The sequence below is a fragment of the Nycticebus coucang genome, chromosome 24, assembly GCF_027406575.1.
Source record: "Nycticebus coucang isolate mNycCou1 chromosome 24, mNycCou1.pri, whole genome shotgun sequence".
In the NCBI taxonomy this organism is placed as follows: Eukaryota; Metazoa; Chordata; class Mammalia; order Primates; family Lorisidae; genus Nycticebus; species Nycticebus coucang.
In genome coordinates, this window is record NC_069803.1 from 9,955,296 (window position 1) to 9,972,137 (window position 16,842).

Consider the following 16,842-nt stretch of genomic DNA (forward strand, 5'->3'; position numbering starts at 1 on the left):
GTGTTCAAACCGATCAATTGCTACAGAGAGAGATCTGTCATGGCTTTAAGTAGATTGTGAGATACTGCCATTCAAGTTTCATTTTCTGTTCAATCATTGTCAGTCCCTTGGAATTTACACCACAGCATGAGAGGCTGCATGCCTTAAATGTTAACAGCAGCAAGGGAAGAGAATGCTATCTTGTGTAGGGAAAAAAAAAAACAAAAACCTTAAAAGCTGACAAAATAAGTCAATCTCAACACACAAAAGGAAAACTTACTGTAGGGACTGTTACACCGAATAACTGACCACATCAATTTGAGATTTAAACAAAAGCTTATCGTTAGACTGACCACATATTCTGTATCTCAAAATTGATCTGAAAGTTACCGTCAAGATCAAAGATGAAGTAGTTGAAGCCCATTATCACATAATGTATTTATTCTTTTCTTCAAATAACCTGAGCATTTCAGATATTGTTAGGTGTGCAGTTCATCTATGATGCTCTCATCATTATCTCTGTATCTCAATAGTGCATGTACTGGGAAGTGGAGGGGACAGGTTCATGGTATTCCTTTTAAATTATTCAAGTAGCAAGCAAATATAAAATCTGGTCTCTGAAATTTTCTAGCGTTAATGCCATTTATCAGAGCACATGCATAGTATACATTTCATACCTTCCTTAGGAACCTAGATTCATAGAACTGATTGGCCATCTCGTTTGGGGGACAAGGACATTTCTAAAATCAGCCTCAATGATCATATATGCCCTTTAGACTGCCATGATGGAGGTGGGAGAGGAGCTCTCAAGGGGTATTTTTCTTTTACTCTCAACCTCTGCTGCCCATGAGTGAAAAGAACACAAGATAAGGAATCAGAAAGGGTAGGAATGAATCCTGCTTCTCTGCTACTTGTTATATTATCTTGACAAATGCTGAATCGTGTGAGCCTCTATCAGCCTCTCCATCCATATAATGGAACTATTAATATCTATTCTCACAGAAAAGCATCTGATACATTATAGGTGCTCATTTTAAAATTCTGCTTTTTTTTTAATTGTTGTTTATTTTTAACAATAATAAAAGAAAAATCTACCTTACTAAAACTATTGTGGCGATTCCCTCATTCCCAAGCAAGGCCCTCTTCAGCACCATAGACAGGAACAGCGACCAGTTTAATAACTGGATTCCTGAATAATTTGTAATAATCCTATCAAAGGAGAAATGGATTCTTAGAAATCACCACGAAGACAAGTACTTGTGACAAAATGAAAAAATTCCTTCCAGATGTAAAAACCAGAAGTAAATTTAAGAAATAAGCAGAACGCGGATGCTTCTCAAAAATGTTACAAATTATCTGATAAATATTAAGCCAATGTTATTTTTTTAAAAACTTTGGTTTTAAAATACTCAAATGTTTATTTTGGTGATTTAAGGTTAAGGTAGTTTTCTCTAATTGTATATGTATACACTTGAAAAAATGATAATCAAACTATAAGAATTCACCAACGCACTATTAATGCTGGCATCCATTTACTAAACACTTCCGGAACTGGCACAGTGATACGATATAGCAATAGAAACAAATAGCCCCAAATTCCTTCCTTTAGTATCTTGTATTCTGGAGTGGGAATTGGTGTGCATGGTTTTAAACAAGAGCACTGGGTCTGCCACTGCTGGGAAAAGGAAAACAGTCTAACATCTTGGTATAACAACAAAATAATAAAGGGTTTGCTTTTACTCCTTCATTGGACAAAGAATATTTTTGAAAACTTCAGAACATCATTTTAATAAAATATATCCAAGTCTGAACCAAAAGATGGGGGTAGGAGGAAGTTATAATATTTTGAAAACTATTGAGAGGCCAGGGCCGTGGCTCACACCTGCAATCCTAGCACTCCAGGAGGTGGAGGCAGGTGGATTGCCTGAGCTCAGAAGTTCAAGACCAGCTTGAGCAACATCAAGACCCTGTCTCTACTAAAAATAGAAACACTAGCTGGACATCTTGGCAGGAGCCTGTAGTCCCAGATACTAGGGAGCTGAGGCAAGATGAGCTCTTAAGCCCAAGAGTTTGAGGTTGCTGTGAGCTATGATGACATCACAGCACTCTATCCAAGGTGCCAGAATGAGACGCTGTCTCGAAAAAAAAGAAAGAAAAAGTATTGAGATTATAGCCTACTCTATTCTTCATGAAGACCCCCCCCACCAGAAGCTTCTATTAGATGTATTCTTAAATGCACTTTTTACCCAAAAGATCATAGCCAATGTTCTAGAAATTTAAAGAAAAAAAGTCTGAAAGTTTTACTGTTAAGACTTGTTTCTATGTACACAAACTGTATGTTATATTCGTTCTTATTTTTTCCTAAGCAGAATGAGTTTTTTTAAAAATCAGTCCCCTTTACCTACACCATGAAAACTTTTTTAAAAGTTGTGATAAACCTCTTTAAGTGCCCTTGAGTGACCTATTTCCCTCCTAAAGCTTATCTTGTTTTCACACACAGAGTCTCATTTGCACAGACAAGGTAATTCTTCCACCCCAGGCCCTTTTGTATGGTTTATTTTCTCACAGATAAGGTGGGGAAAGTCTTCACAAAGACATATTTATTATGCTTTGGAGCATTAGGGAGGTGAAATTTAAAAGCTTCTAAGAGGAGGACAGAGAAAAAGAATCCATCTGGATCAAGTTAGGGAATTGTATAAAACTTGTAAACAATTTTTTATGGCCACTTAAATAATTTTCTCTCAGATATACGCAAGGCTATTCCTCTTCATATTCCCTTCATATCACATTTTGTCACAAAAATGTCCTGTCTGACAAGATGAATTCCTTCTAGTACATTTCATCAGGTGATGCTCGTTAGATTTTTGTTTATTTTTTATTTTTTATTTTTTTTGTGGTTTTTGGCCGGGGCTGGGTTTGAACCCGCCACCTCCAGCATATGGGACCAGCGCCCTACCCCTTTGAGCCACAGGCGCTGCCCGATTTTTGTTTATTTTAATGTAGCAACTTCCTTCAAAGCTTCATAGACCAAGAATTACATACATATAAAAAACGATCTGTTCTCAAAGTTACATTATTTGTGAAGGATACACACTGTTATAGACTGATTAAATAGCTAGATCTCTATGTTAAAATGTAGGATGGCATCTGTAAAGAACATTTTAATTTTTTTTTCTTAATGTATCTTAATATCCACATGGGGAGCTCTTCGTCCAAAACTTGATCAAATGACATAGAAGCTTCTTGTCAATCAGTCACTGCTCTCAATAAATGAATTTTAAGAAAACTGAGGGAGGAATAATCATAAAGGGAAAATTTTGCTAAATCTTAATGGATTAATTAACTTTAATATTTTAATTTATTACCGGATTACTCAGTTAATATTAGGCAAACATTTTCAAATTTACCATTTCTCCTACCTTTGGGTCAATTTGATAGTCTTTAAAAAATTTTTTTTAAATCTTTCTTTTATTTTAATGAAAATAAAATTAAGAAATTGCAACCTTTCCATATACATTTCTTTTTTTTTTTTTTTTTTTTGTAGAGACAGAGTCTCACTTTATGGCCCTCGGTAGAGTGCCGTGGCCTCACACAGCTCACAGCAACCTCCAACTCCTGGGCTTAAGCGATTCTCTTGCCTCAGCCTCCCGAGTAGCTGGGACTACAGGCGCCCGCCACAACGCCCGGCTATTTTTTTGTTGCAGTTTGGCCGGTGTCGGGTTTGAACCTGCCACCCTCGGTATATGGGGCCGGCGCCTACCGACTGAGCCACAGGCACCGCCCTCCATATACATTTCTAAGTGGCTTCAACAAAAATACCCCCTCAGATATTTGACATGGTCTTTGCAGATCCATCTCTGTGTCATGGATATATGTTTAATATTCAACAGTAATGTAGACTTACCATACTGTGATTTTGATCCTCTAAATTTCTAAATTCTTTAAAAGTTTCCCAAACTGCTTTCTAAACCCTATTTTTAGTGTGAATTAATTGCTGGCACTTCTTAATCCTTATTAGTCTTCTGATGGTAAATTATAGACTTTCATCAACTTTTAAAATAAGATAAATTTCAGGATTCTGGCTTCTTGGCATAATGAATGAGTTTTAAACATGAAGTAGAACCAATAATTAGCTATTTTAGAAGAAAAAAAAACCAATGCCTTTAAAAAGATCCAAATACTATTTTCTTTGAAATCACAAACCACATAGATAGCTTTTCTATATTAAACGATATCCTAAAAAATAAAATAAAAATCTGGATTTAAAAGTCTTCCCCTTACTACGTTCTGCTTTCCTCCTAATTATGAGTCATTATGCACAATTAACCACAATTAACCTTTACTTCACTGCAAACTCCTTCAGCCCAAGGACTAGTTCCTATTCACCCCCCATAATTATTTTCGATTCTTCATCCCCCACCTTCCCAAGAAAGATGCATACACAGTTCCCAGCCCCATGCTGGAATACAGTAGGAACCAGTTATTAACTATCTGTTCATGTTGATTAAAGAGAGAGAGAAAGCTTTCCATGGTCTAGGAATCAAAGAGCAGAAACAGCACCATCCATTTTTAATCCTACATTTACCATTCACTTGCTGTTTGACCTTAGGAGTCACCATTCCTATCTATATTTTACTTTCCTTACCATTGGAAGAAAAAGATTAATATTCCAAAATTCCTTTTAAAAATTAAAAGACTGATTAAATTTTTGATAATTACAATAAAAGTTCTGGCAATACTTTAATGAAGCCAGGCCTTCTTGAGCATGCTTCTCCGTCTCTCTCCCTTCCTCTCCCTCTCCTTTTGACATTTCTTTAAAAGCATTTTAGATGCTTGGTGTTCACTCAAGAGAAGGTTATGGGATATCTCAGCAGAACAAAACAGCAGTTCAAATTTGGTGAACAAATTCGACCTAAACATGAAATCTTCTAAATACAGATAGTTATGAAATTGCATGAAGAGGAGTGTAGTTTTAGAGTATAATCCACACTGGTCCACAGAATTTTGTTTTTAAAATTTTGCTGACCTGTAGTAGATGAAGAGTTAAAATGAAAAGAGCCAATCTACACTTCTCGTGGTTAGTTGAACTACACACTCATAGCACTATTATTAAAGAGAAGAATGACGTATCCAAGTGTCTCATATGCTGGATGCATAATGGTAAGAGTGGAACAGAGGAAAGTGGGAAATGCCCACAGTTGAACTAGAATGATTATTTTCTTTAGGTCTAAATGATGATATCTATGAGGCTAATAAAGCCTCACACTTTAGCAAGACCTACCGACTCTTGCTACACCATTAAATGGAATTTGCTAAACAGGCATCTTTTTCTCTCCAAATTGTAAAAAAAAAACAACCCTAATCAACATATAATTACTGCAGTAAAAGAAACTAACAATTTTTCCAAATCTCCTTTGTCATGCATTTTTTAAAAGGGTTTGTATCAAGTACTGTGACTTTTAACTTCTAAGAACATTTTACAGATTTCAAAATGCTTCCCATGCATTTGAAAACTATAACTCAGTTTTCTACTTTTCCCTACATTTCATCTGAAAGGCATGATCCCTGGGTTAAAAATGAAGACATTCTTAAGAATGATTATAATACAAAATCTGGAGAAAAAAAAAAAGAATGATAATAGACTCCTAGGTATTAAAAGAGTCTTTTAAAAAAATAATATTGTAATTGTCTTCAGTTTCCTAATTCTTTATATTCTACAGATTGGTCATCCTGCTTTAGTTTTATCTGCCCAATTAAACAGAATTTTCAAAAATACCTATTTTTAATTTTCCTTTAAGATTCTCCATTATTAATAACTATTTCCTCATTTTTCTAAGGTTGTTGGCTCATCATTGCAGATGACTGTGTTGCTGTCTTCCAGCCCTGCTTACTTTTCCCCTCTTTTGATGCAGAACTCTCCTCTCCTTAGTAAACCTACACCAGGCAGTCCCTCGGGGGCTGGGCCCATCTGCCCTCACTAACCCCAACACAAGTAGTGGAGGATAGAGGACCCAGCCCCCACTCAGCTGGAGTCATTAATCTCCCTGGATACAGTATTTTAGGGGCAGGCATATGATGCAATCAGGGCCAATCAGATTCTTCCTTAAAATTTGCTGTTTGGATAAGAAGGAGACTTTCTCTTCTTGCAAGATTAAGAGCTATAAAGATATGGGCTGAGAACTACCAGCATCTATCCCCAGGTCCGGCTGAGAAAAACTCCAGACAGTGAAACTAACACTCCCAGAGGCGTAAACACCAAGACCAAGAAACCAGTTAATCCCATCATTGGAGCCTCTGGATCAAATGGGCTCTTTATGTACACCGGTATATTCCTTTGTGTTTAACCTCTTTGGAGTTAAATTTCTATGGCTTGTTACTTCTCTAAACTAAATCACAATCATATTTTGTTGCACTGTTCACTTTTTCTAGGTTCTTTTATTTTTTTGAGGCAGGTGGAGATGGGGAAGTTTTTTCTTATACCTTCCAGGGTCTTTTAATTTAAAGGCTTCCTTTCCCATCTTTCTGTATCTCAGATCCCTAGTAACCTGAAAAAAAATTTAAGATCTAAGAAAGCCACCAAGTTCAGCATATATAAATTCACCACAGTCTTGCCAGCTCTGTTCCCCTAGATGCTTCCTTGGTCTACCTCTGTCACCATCCTCTTGCCTCTGCTGAGCAATTTAAAAACTTGTATATATAATCCATTTCACTGCTCTAACTATAATAATTAAAAACACTACAGTTTTAATGCTTCTCTTAAAGCAGGCAAGATGAAGATGCACTTCCTTCAAAAGAATGGAAGATTAAAAAAAAAAAAAAAATGAAGAGAATATTCTGTAAAGAGTTACCCCAAAGAGTAAAATATGAGAATTGCTCCGTATCTGATAATTTGCTTCTGATGAATCTAGCTATCATACAGTTTCCAGGATTCATGATATTATGCAATAAATTAAATAGTAGTTAGCCAATAGTTAAGCCAACACATTTCTCCCAAACATCAAACTACCCCTGAGGAAGACGTGCTTATTTGATGAGATTCTCGTTAGCATATGGGTCTGAAGATGATTCCCATCTCTGTAACAGCATGCCTTGAAATAGACCCATATTCTCAAACACAGTAACAAAGTCCCAAAGTTCTAGACCAGTGGTTCTCAACTTTCCTAATGCTGCGGCCCTTTAATACAGTTCCTGTGGGTCATGACCCATAGGTTGAGAATCTCCCACAAGAGTTTATAGTCTTAAACTCTTAGTTCTTATTGCTACTAACTAAGGGTTCTCCATTACTTAAGGGCTGCCCATTTCTTTACTTTGTAGATTGTGGAAAGTGTATTAGTTCTACAAAAGCTGAGTTTGGGCTAAGTAGGACAAATGCGATTATATTCCTAAAGTTTTATTCCATTTTCACACCTTTTGTTTTGTTCTGTTTTGCCTTTTTTTCAAGAAAGGTTTCCCTCAAGCTAGCTATTCTGATCCTCTGGACTGAGGTCCTGAACCCCAGGCCCATGGACCACTATGGTCTGTGGCCCGTTAGGAACTGGGACACACAGAAGAGGTGAGTGGTGTATAAGCAAAGCTTCGTCTCTATTTACAGCCCTTCCTATCACTCACATCATCACCTGAGCTCTGTCCTGTATCAGCAGCAGCATTGTATCCCCACCTGAGCGGGAACCCTACTGTAAGCTGCGCATGTGAGGGTCTAAGGTGGGCTCCTTAGGAGAACCTGCTCCCTGATGATCTGGAGTGAAACTGAGGCAGTGATGCCAGCACGGCACCATCTAGTTACAGGAAAACAAGCTCAGGCTCCAAATGATTCTGTGTGATATGTGCTGGATAATTATTTCATTATAGATTACAATGTAACAATAGTAGAAATGAAGTGCACAATAAATGTAATGAGCTCGAATCATCTAGAAACCATCCCTCTTGCCCCATTCATGAAAAAACATCTTCCATGAAACTGGTCCCTAGGGCCAAAATGGTTGGGAACCACTGCTATAAGACGTGTTAAAAAATGGCCATGAGATTTGAAATGACAAAACTCAGATTGAAATTTCTGCTCTGTCACCTATTTTGTCTCTGAATATGGGCAAGTCACAAACTTCTGAACCTCAAGTCCCTCATTGGATAAATGGGATAAAAATCTAACCATAGAGTTATGTGAATGAATGACTCAAGATGTGAAACTCTACCTTATATAATGTAAAGTATGATACAAATATCATTTACTTATACAAAGGGTGCCCCCCAAATGTATACACATTTCAAAAAAGGAAAAAAATTTAAATTTGTAATGCTCAAAACACGTTTGATTTCTGCAAGCATAAGAGGAGCTCAACGTGACTGGTATCCATCTTTTGTTATTGGTATATAATGGGCATCGCTTCTCGGCCCTTTGGCTAAGATCAAGTGTGGTATATAATGGGTATTACAATTTAATACAGTTTTTTCCTTTCTTAAAATGTGTATACATTTTGGGGACACCCTCTGTATATACGTATTCCACACATAAATATACATACATATAGTTTTATGGTTCAAAAGAATCATTATGTAAAAGGTTCATTTCAACCAAATAGAGAAGGTTAACACTTGATCAAAAGTTTTTGGATTTTCTTGTCCAGTAGTGGAATGCAATGAAAAGACAGAGAATGGCTTCAGAAAGGACAAAGGCAGAACTGAAGAATTACATTACAGTTGCAGACAGTACTTAAAAAAAAAAAAGTAGAGTATGTTCACTTAAAATGAATAAATAGAACATGCTCATGACTGGCCATGACTTTCAAGGCCCCAGTTCATTCCAACTCACTGTATTGTGCTAAAAATCTGCAACTAACTCTTCAGACAATCAGAAAGATGCAGTATAATACAAGTTGGGCAATATTCATTTAAATTTTTTGTTTTATTATTATTTATCATTTTATGATGCATGATAATTTGTTTATCATTTTCTACAGTGGACACAGCCACCAACCCTTGGAAATGCCCTGTTTATGGAAATACGAAGACACAATTTGCATTTGATTAGAAGTAGCTCTCCCACAGTGACAGAGCAGCTTCACATTCTAGCTCTAACAAACACCTGAAATTGAAATGCCATTTCTTCCAGCTGAGAATCATTTAGCAAAGGTCCAGGCAGTTTCCTCTGCCATGATAACAGGTAAGTCAGTTACAGCTGAGGTGGAATGTACCCGACACAGGTCAAAATCTGACCAACCGACCACCCAGACTGCTGTCTAATCCCAAGTGAAAATGCTATAATCTCATGACAGAAATGTCTCTGCAGACAAAAGACGTTTTTCTTTTAGCTAGCTCTTGTAGGTGCTAAATCAAAGATTGAATTGTTCCTTTTATTCAGAGATTTCAGAAAGGACTTCTTGGATAAGTTCCTTTAAAATGCAGCCTTGGCTGAGAATATATATTCTGAAAAGACATCATTTCAAAACAAAGACATCATTTCAGCATCATTTAGACTGAAAATCATAAACTAGTTTCCTACTTCAACAATTAAGGCTCTTTTCCAATATTGTTCAAGTGAAATGTGAGGACCCCCTGATTTCCATCATCTGAGAGCCACATCCCTTTTTCACTAGCTCTCTTCCACGTGGTCGGGGTGGGGGCTGGGGTGGGGGTGGGGACCTTAAAGCAAGCTGTGCTAAATAAATTATATACCTTAATTTTCTCACATTAGGCTTCCTGATATATGTTTAAGATAAACAGGATCACACAGACATAGAAAGGGAGGTGTCAAGGAGTCAAGTCATTTCCCTAAGATGACACAGCATGAAGAGTCTAAGTTCATGCCGCCTGGTCCTGCTTCAGTGCATAACAGTAAGATCCCAGGGCAGTTTGGTGCTGCTGCTGCTGAAGCTGTGATCCCAGGCGCTCAGGAGTTTCTTTGGGACCAGCCTGTGTAATACAGCAAGACCCTGTATTTAAAAATGTTAAATTAACCAGGTGAAGCAGCTCTCGCCTGTAATCCCAGCTACTCAAGATGAGGGGGGAAGATCGCTTCAGCCCAAAAGTTAGATGCTGTAGTGAGCTTTGATGTCACCACTCACTCCAGGCTGGGTGACAGAATGATGACTTGTCAAAAAAAAAAAGGAGCTCAACTGATCCTAGTGAACTGATTTACTATGATCTACTGCCCCTACTCCCAACCCAGACAAGACAACTTTTGAATCCATTAAGGGCTTTTCTTTAAGGCAACAAAACCTTATGTATCAGAACAGGCTGGGTTTGAATGGTATTGCTGGACTTTGGCAAAGATACATCAGTCACATCATGGGTAAAGTGCAATATGGTTTCATGAGAACCATACGTCATCATTCATGTAAAACACCTGCCCTGGGGCCTGGTGCCCAGCAAGCCTTCCATCCATGCTGGATGTTACTGTTATCTGACACACACATTACTTCTTCAGACTATTTTCCGGGGACTTATTTTAATTTCCTTTCTTGTGACTATTCACTAGACTTTTTAGCTTTCTTTCCCTATAAGGAAGCTTATATCCTTCCAACTTCATGGATATATGAAGTACTTATATGGTACTTAATTTAGTAAAGTAGTTGGTATAACAATTGTATTTTGTATAGCATTCAACAGAACTGTCTGCAAAATGGGGTCACCAACCAGCTGGCACTTCCAAGAAAAGTCATTAAGGCTTGTTCTAAAAACAATCCGTTTACTTTTTTGCTGAACCTACAAAAGGAGGGGAAAAAAAAGATAGTTCTACTGACTATTTTCCAAAGTTCTTGGCTTTCTAAAATTTGTCACTAAATGTGTAATAGAACATTCATTTAGCCAATCAGGTATTTATTTTTATTTTATTATTTATGTATTTATTTATTTATTTATTTTTGAGACAGAGTCTCACTATGTTGCCCTCAGTAGAGTGCCATGGGCATCAAGGCTCACAGCAACCTCTAACTCTTGAACTTAAGCGATTCTCTTGCCTCAGCCTCCCAAGTAGCTGGGACTATAGACGCCCACCACAAAGACCGGCTGTTTTTTGGTTGCAGTTGTCATTGTTGTTTAGCTAGCCCAAGCTGGGTTCCAACCTGCCAGCTTCGGTGTATGTGGCTGGCACTGTAACCACTATGCTACAGGCATGGAGCAAAAATTTTAGTCACAAATGCCTCATGTGCAATAAAATAAAATGAAATATGCTCCCATCAGTAGACATATACTAAAATAAAATAGAGGAAGGAAAAGAAAATAAACAATGTTGATCTTCATTAGGTCATTATAAGCAACTTGTTTTAATTATAATTAATAACTTCAAAGATAGTGAATGAAACAAACAAAAATCATCTTATAGAGTGCCTGTAGTTCAGTGGTTCAGGCACTGGCCACCTGCTCTGAGGCTGGTGGTTTTGAACACGGGCCCAGCCCACTAAACAAAAACAACAACAACAAAAAAAAATAGGGGGTTGTGGCAGGCACCTGTAGTCCCAGTTACTCGGGAGGCTGAGGCAAGAGAACCACCTGAGACCAAGAGCTTGCGGTTACTGTGAGCTGTGATGCCACCGCACTCTACCGAGGGTCACAAAGTGTGACTGTCTTCAAAAAAAAAAAAAATCATCTTACAAAGAGAAGGATTAATAACTTTGATATTTCATTAGTATTTACAAAACGGTAGAAAAAAACAAATAGAAAGGGGGCAAAATTGACAAAGTGTAGATGAAAAATAAATCTCAGTCAAGAATAATTTTCTCATTGTTACAGTGATTTAAAAAATATATTTCTGATTAGTATTTAAAGTCATGAGAAAAACGCTTATGATACATTAAGTGGATAGAAGGATGACGGGTAGGGAGAAAGACAGAATGAAAAACACTTATTAGAAGAAAATATATTAAATGATTGGCATTACTACTTCAAATGAGTAGGTGGATTATTTTTGTTTTCTTCTTTTTTTGTCTTATTCTAACATGAAATACGGAGGAGAAAAGGAGACCTTTGGAGGCTAGAAAAATCAGGCTTTGGAGCAACACAGGAAAGGAGAAGGACGGGGCCGGGTAACACAGCAGAGCCCTCTAGAAGTTTCCCCTGCAGGAAATGCTCTCCGATGTGCCCTGGCAGCAGGGCCACCTCCCCTGGGAGGATGCACACACGGGCACCTAGAGAACTGAAAAGTACCCGGGCTGCCCCTCCGTCTTTATACTGACCCCCAAAGCACACAAAACTATTTTTATACATGTTTGCTGAATCCATACTACTTCAGAAAGGCTTTCCAAAATTTACTTTAAAACCACCAGTGTCAATAGCTCGAAGAACGTAGCCCAGGCAGGCATGATTACATTACAGAAGCACAGTTCACTTTTCAGATACCAGGATTTATTTAGGTACATCTCCTTTCTGGCTGAAATAAAGTGAAAAGATCTTAACATACAAATCAAAAAAAAAAAAAAAAGAAAGAAAGTGAAAAGAAATCCATTCAAGGCTGATTATTCCTGACCCATGAGTACTTTTCCCAAAAAGTCACATATATTTTTTGATTTTTTTTTTTTTTTTTTTTTTTTTGAGTCAGAGGTTCACTCTGTCACCCTGGGTAGAGTGTGTGACATCACAGCTTACAGCAACCTCCAACTCTTGGGCTTAAGACATCCTCTTGCCTCATCCTTTGGAGTAGCTGGGACTACAGGCATATGACTATACATGGCTAGTGTTTCTGCTAATTTTAGTAGCAACAGGGTCTCAATCTTGTTCAGGCTAGTCTGGAACTCCTGAGATCAAGCAATCCACCTGCCTTGGCCTCCTAGAGTGCTAGGATTACAGGTGTGAGCCACCGCGCCAGGCCTTTATTTTGAATTTGTTAAGTCTCGCTTACTGTCACTGCTGATTCTTCACGTTTTCACCATCAGCCTGTACCAAATGGAGACATTTCTACATCATAGCTCTTCCCTGGCAAAGTCCTGCATGAGGCTGCCTTAAAACGCCTTGTGTGACTCACTCCGCTTTCACTGTCGTCACCAACCCTGGACTAGAATCATGCCACTGTATTTTCAAATTATAGAGCATACTTTCATGAGATTAAAAACTGTATTCATGGGGCGGCACCTGTGGCTCAGTGGGTAGGGCTCTGGCCCCATATACGGAGGGTGGCAGGTTCAAATCCAGCCCCAGCCAAACTACAACAAAAAAATAGCTGAGCATTGTGGCGGGCGCCTGTAGTCCCAGCTACTCGGGAGGCTGAGGCAAGCCTAAGCCCAGGAGTGAGGTTGCTGTGAGCTGTGTGACGCCATGGCACTCTACTGAGGGTAATAAAGTGAGACTCTGTGTCTACAAAAAAAAACAAACTGTATTCACAAATCAAGTCAATAATATTTACAGGGAACCAAACACACACGGGGGTGGGGGGAGATTGGTGTACAAAAATGGCATACTGATATAGGTTAACATAATGGTACACAAAGCCTTCTTTCTTAGTCCTAAACCATTACCATATGTCAGGAACTAATTCTACTGAGAGAGAACAGAATGAGATTTCAAAATTATTTCTCAGATTGTATATGAAACCTGCACATTGTACCCCTAGATTGCACTAATGTACACAGCTATGATTTAACAATAAAAATAAATAAATTAAAAACAAAACACACAAAGAAAACCAAAATTATTTCTCTTTCAGTAACACTATAATGAATAGAAATGTAAACGGAGATATTCATTTCAGTTCCCCAAAGCTTCTGAGAACCAAAGGAAGCATGTCTTCCATTCATTCAAGAGCTCCTCAGATGTGCTTAAGGCCAGTGCCCATTGTGACACTAACGATGATATAAAAGGTGCCATGAGTTTCAATAACTTTATTCAATGACTCATGCAGGAGAGAAATTATTCTCAGACAAATATCAAAAACAAACCCTAGTATTTGGTTTTGAATAATAAACACTTAAAAAAAACACCAAAGCTCATTATGATTCCTCATTGCTAGTTATGTAAAATCCATATAATTATACTGATTGCTTTCTAAGTAGAATTAAATAACAAATATACCAGCCCAGCAGGGATTACCATTTTGGAGTTTATCATAAGGGTCCTGAGCACACAGAGGAAGCCAATTTAGCTCTTCCTGGCCTTTCATTTCCTGTTTGATCTTACTAGACTGTTCCCAACAATTCAGTTACATGATGCTTTATGTAGTTAAAATACAGCCAAAATACCATATTTCATGAAATAAAAGATATTTTTACATCATACAGTTACAGTTCTGGTACCACCAATCTGAACGGAAAGGCTTTAGCCCAGACTGCATCTATTTAAACAGATTAAAAAACCACTTAAGTTGCCAAAAGTACAGATTTTCTTTTCAAGAGTTTTCTACCATGCTGATTGCAAAAGGAAATTGTTCTTTCAACACATTATCCAAATTAGAATGGAAAAACTAGGATCCTCTATTTATTGAAGAGCTTATCAAGCTGAGAAATGCTTTAAATAAAGAGCTAAAAAAGAAAGACTGTAGTTACAAGCTTCATTTTCAACGTCTGACAAACTCCGCTACTGAATATCAGAACTGAATGATCCAACAGTCTCAATTTCTAAGCATCAAAAACTCTTTTTCCTAGTCTTTGCTAACTTCTTAGTTTCCCTAGGTACAGAACAAAGAACCAATCAAACAGCTGTAGAGTCCATAAGCACACAGCACATTTCACATGAAACAGATGAAAACTCATCTGAGATCTTGCTCAGGGCCCTGCTTTCAAACATTCTCATAATTAGTTACTTGCTATCAAATTTGAATTAAGGGCGTCTATATATAGTTTCCTTACTCCATCACAGCCGACTTTTGTAGGAACTGAGGAACAGAGGCCCCCAACAATTGGATGTCTTGCTTCAGGCACTTGCTAAAAGCATCAAAACAAACTGAGAATAACCTACCAGGCTTCAGAAGCTCTGCAAATATTTTCTGACATTCAAAGCCACCAGATTATCCTTAAACTAACACATATGTGGTAACTGTTGCGGGGTAGGGGACACCTTACTGCCCCCAAGCATATTAGCAGGCCACTTCTACTCCAAACACAAATACCATCCCTCTCTCAGACTTAGTACACTGTCCCTTAGTAAGGGCACAGGATGGATTATGGACATGATCTTCCAAAGCAGATAATGTCTTGGGTTAAAAACTAGTGAACAGAGAAGTTAAATATACTTACATGAAGAAGTATTTGCTCCTTCTGTTGACACTGATATTCTAATGGGAGACTCTATAAAACATAAAAGTGGAATGAGGGTTTACTGAGTCATGCCATGGGACTCTTAAAGTAGAAACTTCGCAGGCTTGGGTGTCACCTGGAAAAAGAGTGCTTGAACACAGGGCAACAGAAAAGCTGAAGCATTTTTAAGTCAAAGGAAGGTATGTGCAAAGTCAAAGGTCACAAAGAAAGATTTCTGTTATCTAGACTACAGACTAAAGACTTTTGAAAAAGAAGATGAAATCAAGTCTACCTGCAAAGATATCCTGAACACCATTGCTAAATGAACTTCGGAGAAATACTACTTCGAAAAGATCCATAACTACAGGTGAGACAGATAACTTCTTCTTGATTTTTAGAAATATAAAAGCAAAAAGAACCCCCTCTACTGAGAGAGAATGAAAGTCAACTTTCATGCCTACTAAAAAAATACACATATAGTAAGAATATTTTCAGGCAACTTGGATCTGCATAAATATCTCAACCAAACACAGTGCTGAAAAAACTCCATGCAGGTTCACCGGAGCAATTACATTAGGATCAAACAAAACATGCTAAGTCGATCACACAATAGTTGGGGCTGCACAGTAGCAAGGATCTCTGAGGGAATAAAGACAAGGAAGGAAAACCAGTAGTTAAGTACAGGCAGAGCATAAAACATCACTCATGCAGAAAAGCAGCACGGGACTGATGGGTTTTCATTAGTAAGAAATAAGAGAAACTTGGTACCAAAGAAGGATGGAAATCCAAAGCCAGAAAGCTATCAAGACTTAAGGCACAGTCAGGACGTAACAGTCACCGTCAATCTAAATCCCCAGGACAAGAAGCATATAGATTTAAAAGCTCAGATTCTCAATGACATCTAAGGGAGGCAGATAACGAAGCACTTATATTGCAGAAATTCCTGAAAGGCGAAGAAATTCAGAATATTCAACCATTTTCTCTCTTCTTTTCCTTCCTTCCTTCCCATCTTTAAAATGAGGGGAAATGATGTCTTATTTCACAAGTTTGTTGTGCTTATCTAAGGAGACGTAAAAATCTTTGTAAATTTAAAAGGCACCGTGCAAAACCAAGTTACCACCACAGCTCTGAAATGAGTTTTCAATATAAAGCCCCCCAAATTTGCTTAAAATATTGATATTTAAATATTCTAATGTTCTCTATAGAATTAGAGAAAAAGAAAAATTAAAAAAATATATATGTAGTAGATTCATTAAATTCATAGCCAGTGGAGAAATCTATTCTGTGATAGATGCATTAGTAGAGTTGGGTTCCAAGTAGGCAGTATCTGCCCAGACTATAATTGCTATTAGCAAATATTTTAGGCAAATGAAAAACAAACAAACAAAATGCAACAGCAATTTTTAAAAGCCAGGCTATATATATTTTTTTTAAGTTTGATCCACAACTGGTCTTTAGAAACCTAAAGGTTAGATATTAAACACTGATACTTTATCCAAACACACTCTGATGACTTAAAAAAAGCAAAGGCAGCTGAGAAAATCACCTAGGAAAAAACTGAGCTTGTAACCCAGATGTCTCCTTTTGCCCACTGTCTAATGTCACTCAGTTGTGCCTAGATGTAGATTTCTTTCTCTCGTGTGTGTTTCTCGAGCCCAAGTTCAGACATACTGTAAGAACCATCCTTCCTTAAGTAAAGTCTAAAAAG

The 16,842-nt window shown here is 37.6% G+C and overlaps 1 protein-coding gene and 1 pseudogene across 3 annotated transcripts in view; one reads left to right on the forward strand and one right to left on the reverse strand.

The window, feature by feature from the left end:
* The window catches only part of NRG1 (neuregulin 1), a 1,208,564-nt gene that overhangs the window by 138,936 nt on the left and 1,052,786 nt on the right, over positions 1–16,842 (reverse strand). For all 3 annotated transcript variants that reach the window (XM_053578488.1, XM_053578490.1, XM_053578489.1), the window contains exon 5: positions 15,135–15,185. In XM_053578488.1, the coding sequence (XP_053434463.1) occupies positions 15,135–15,185 (51 nt within the window). The remainder of the gene's footprint in view (positions 1–15,134; positions 15,186–16,842) is intronic.
* LOC128576617 (uncharacterized) lies at positions 8,356–8,465 on the forward strand (annotated as a pseudogene).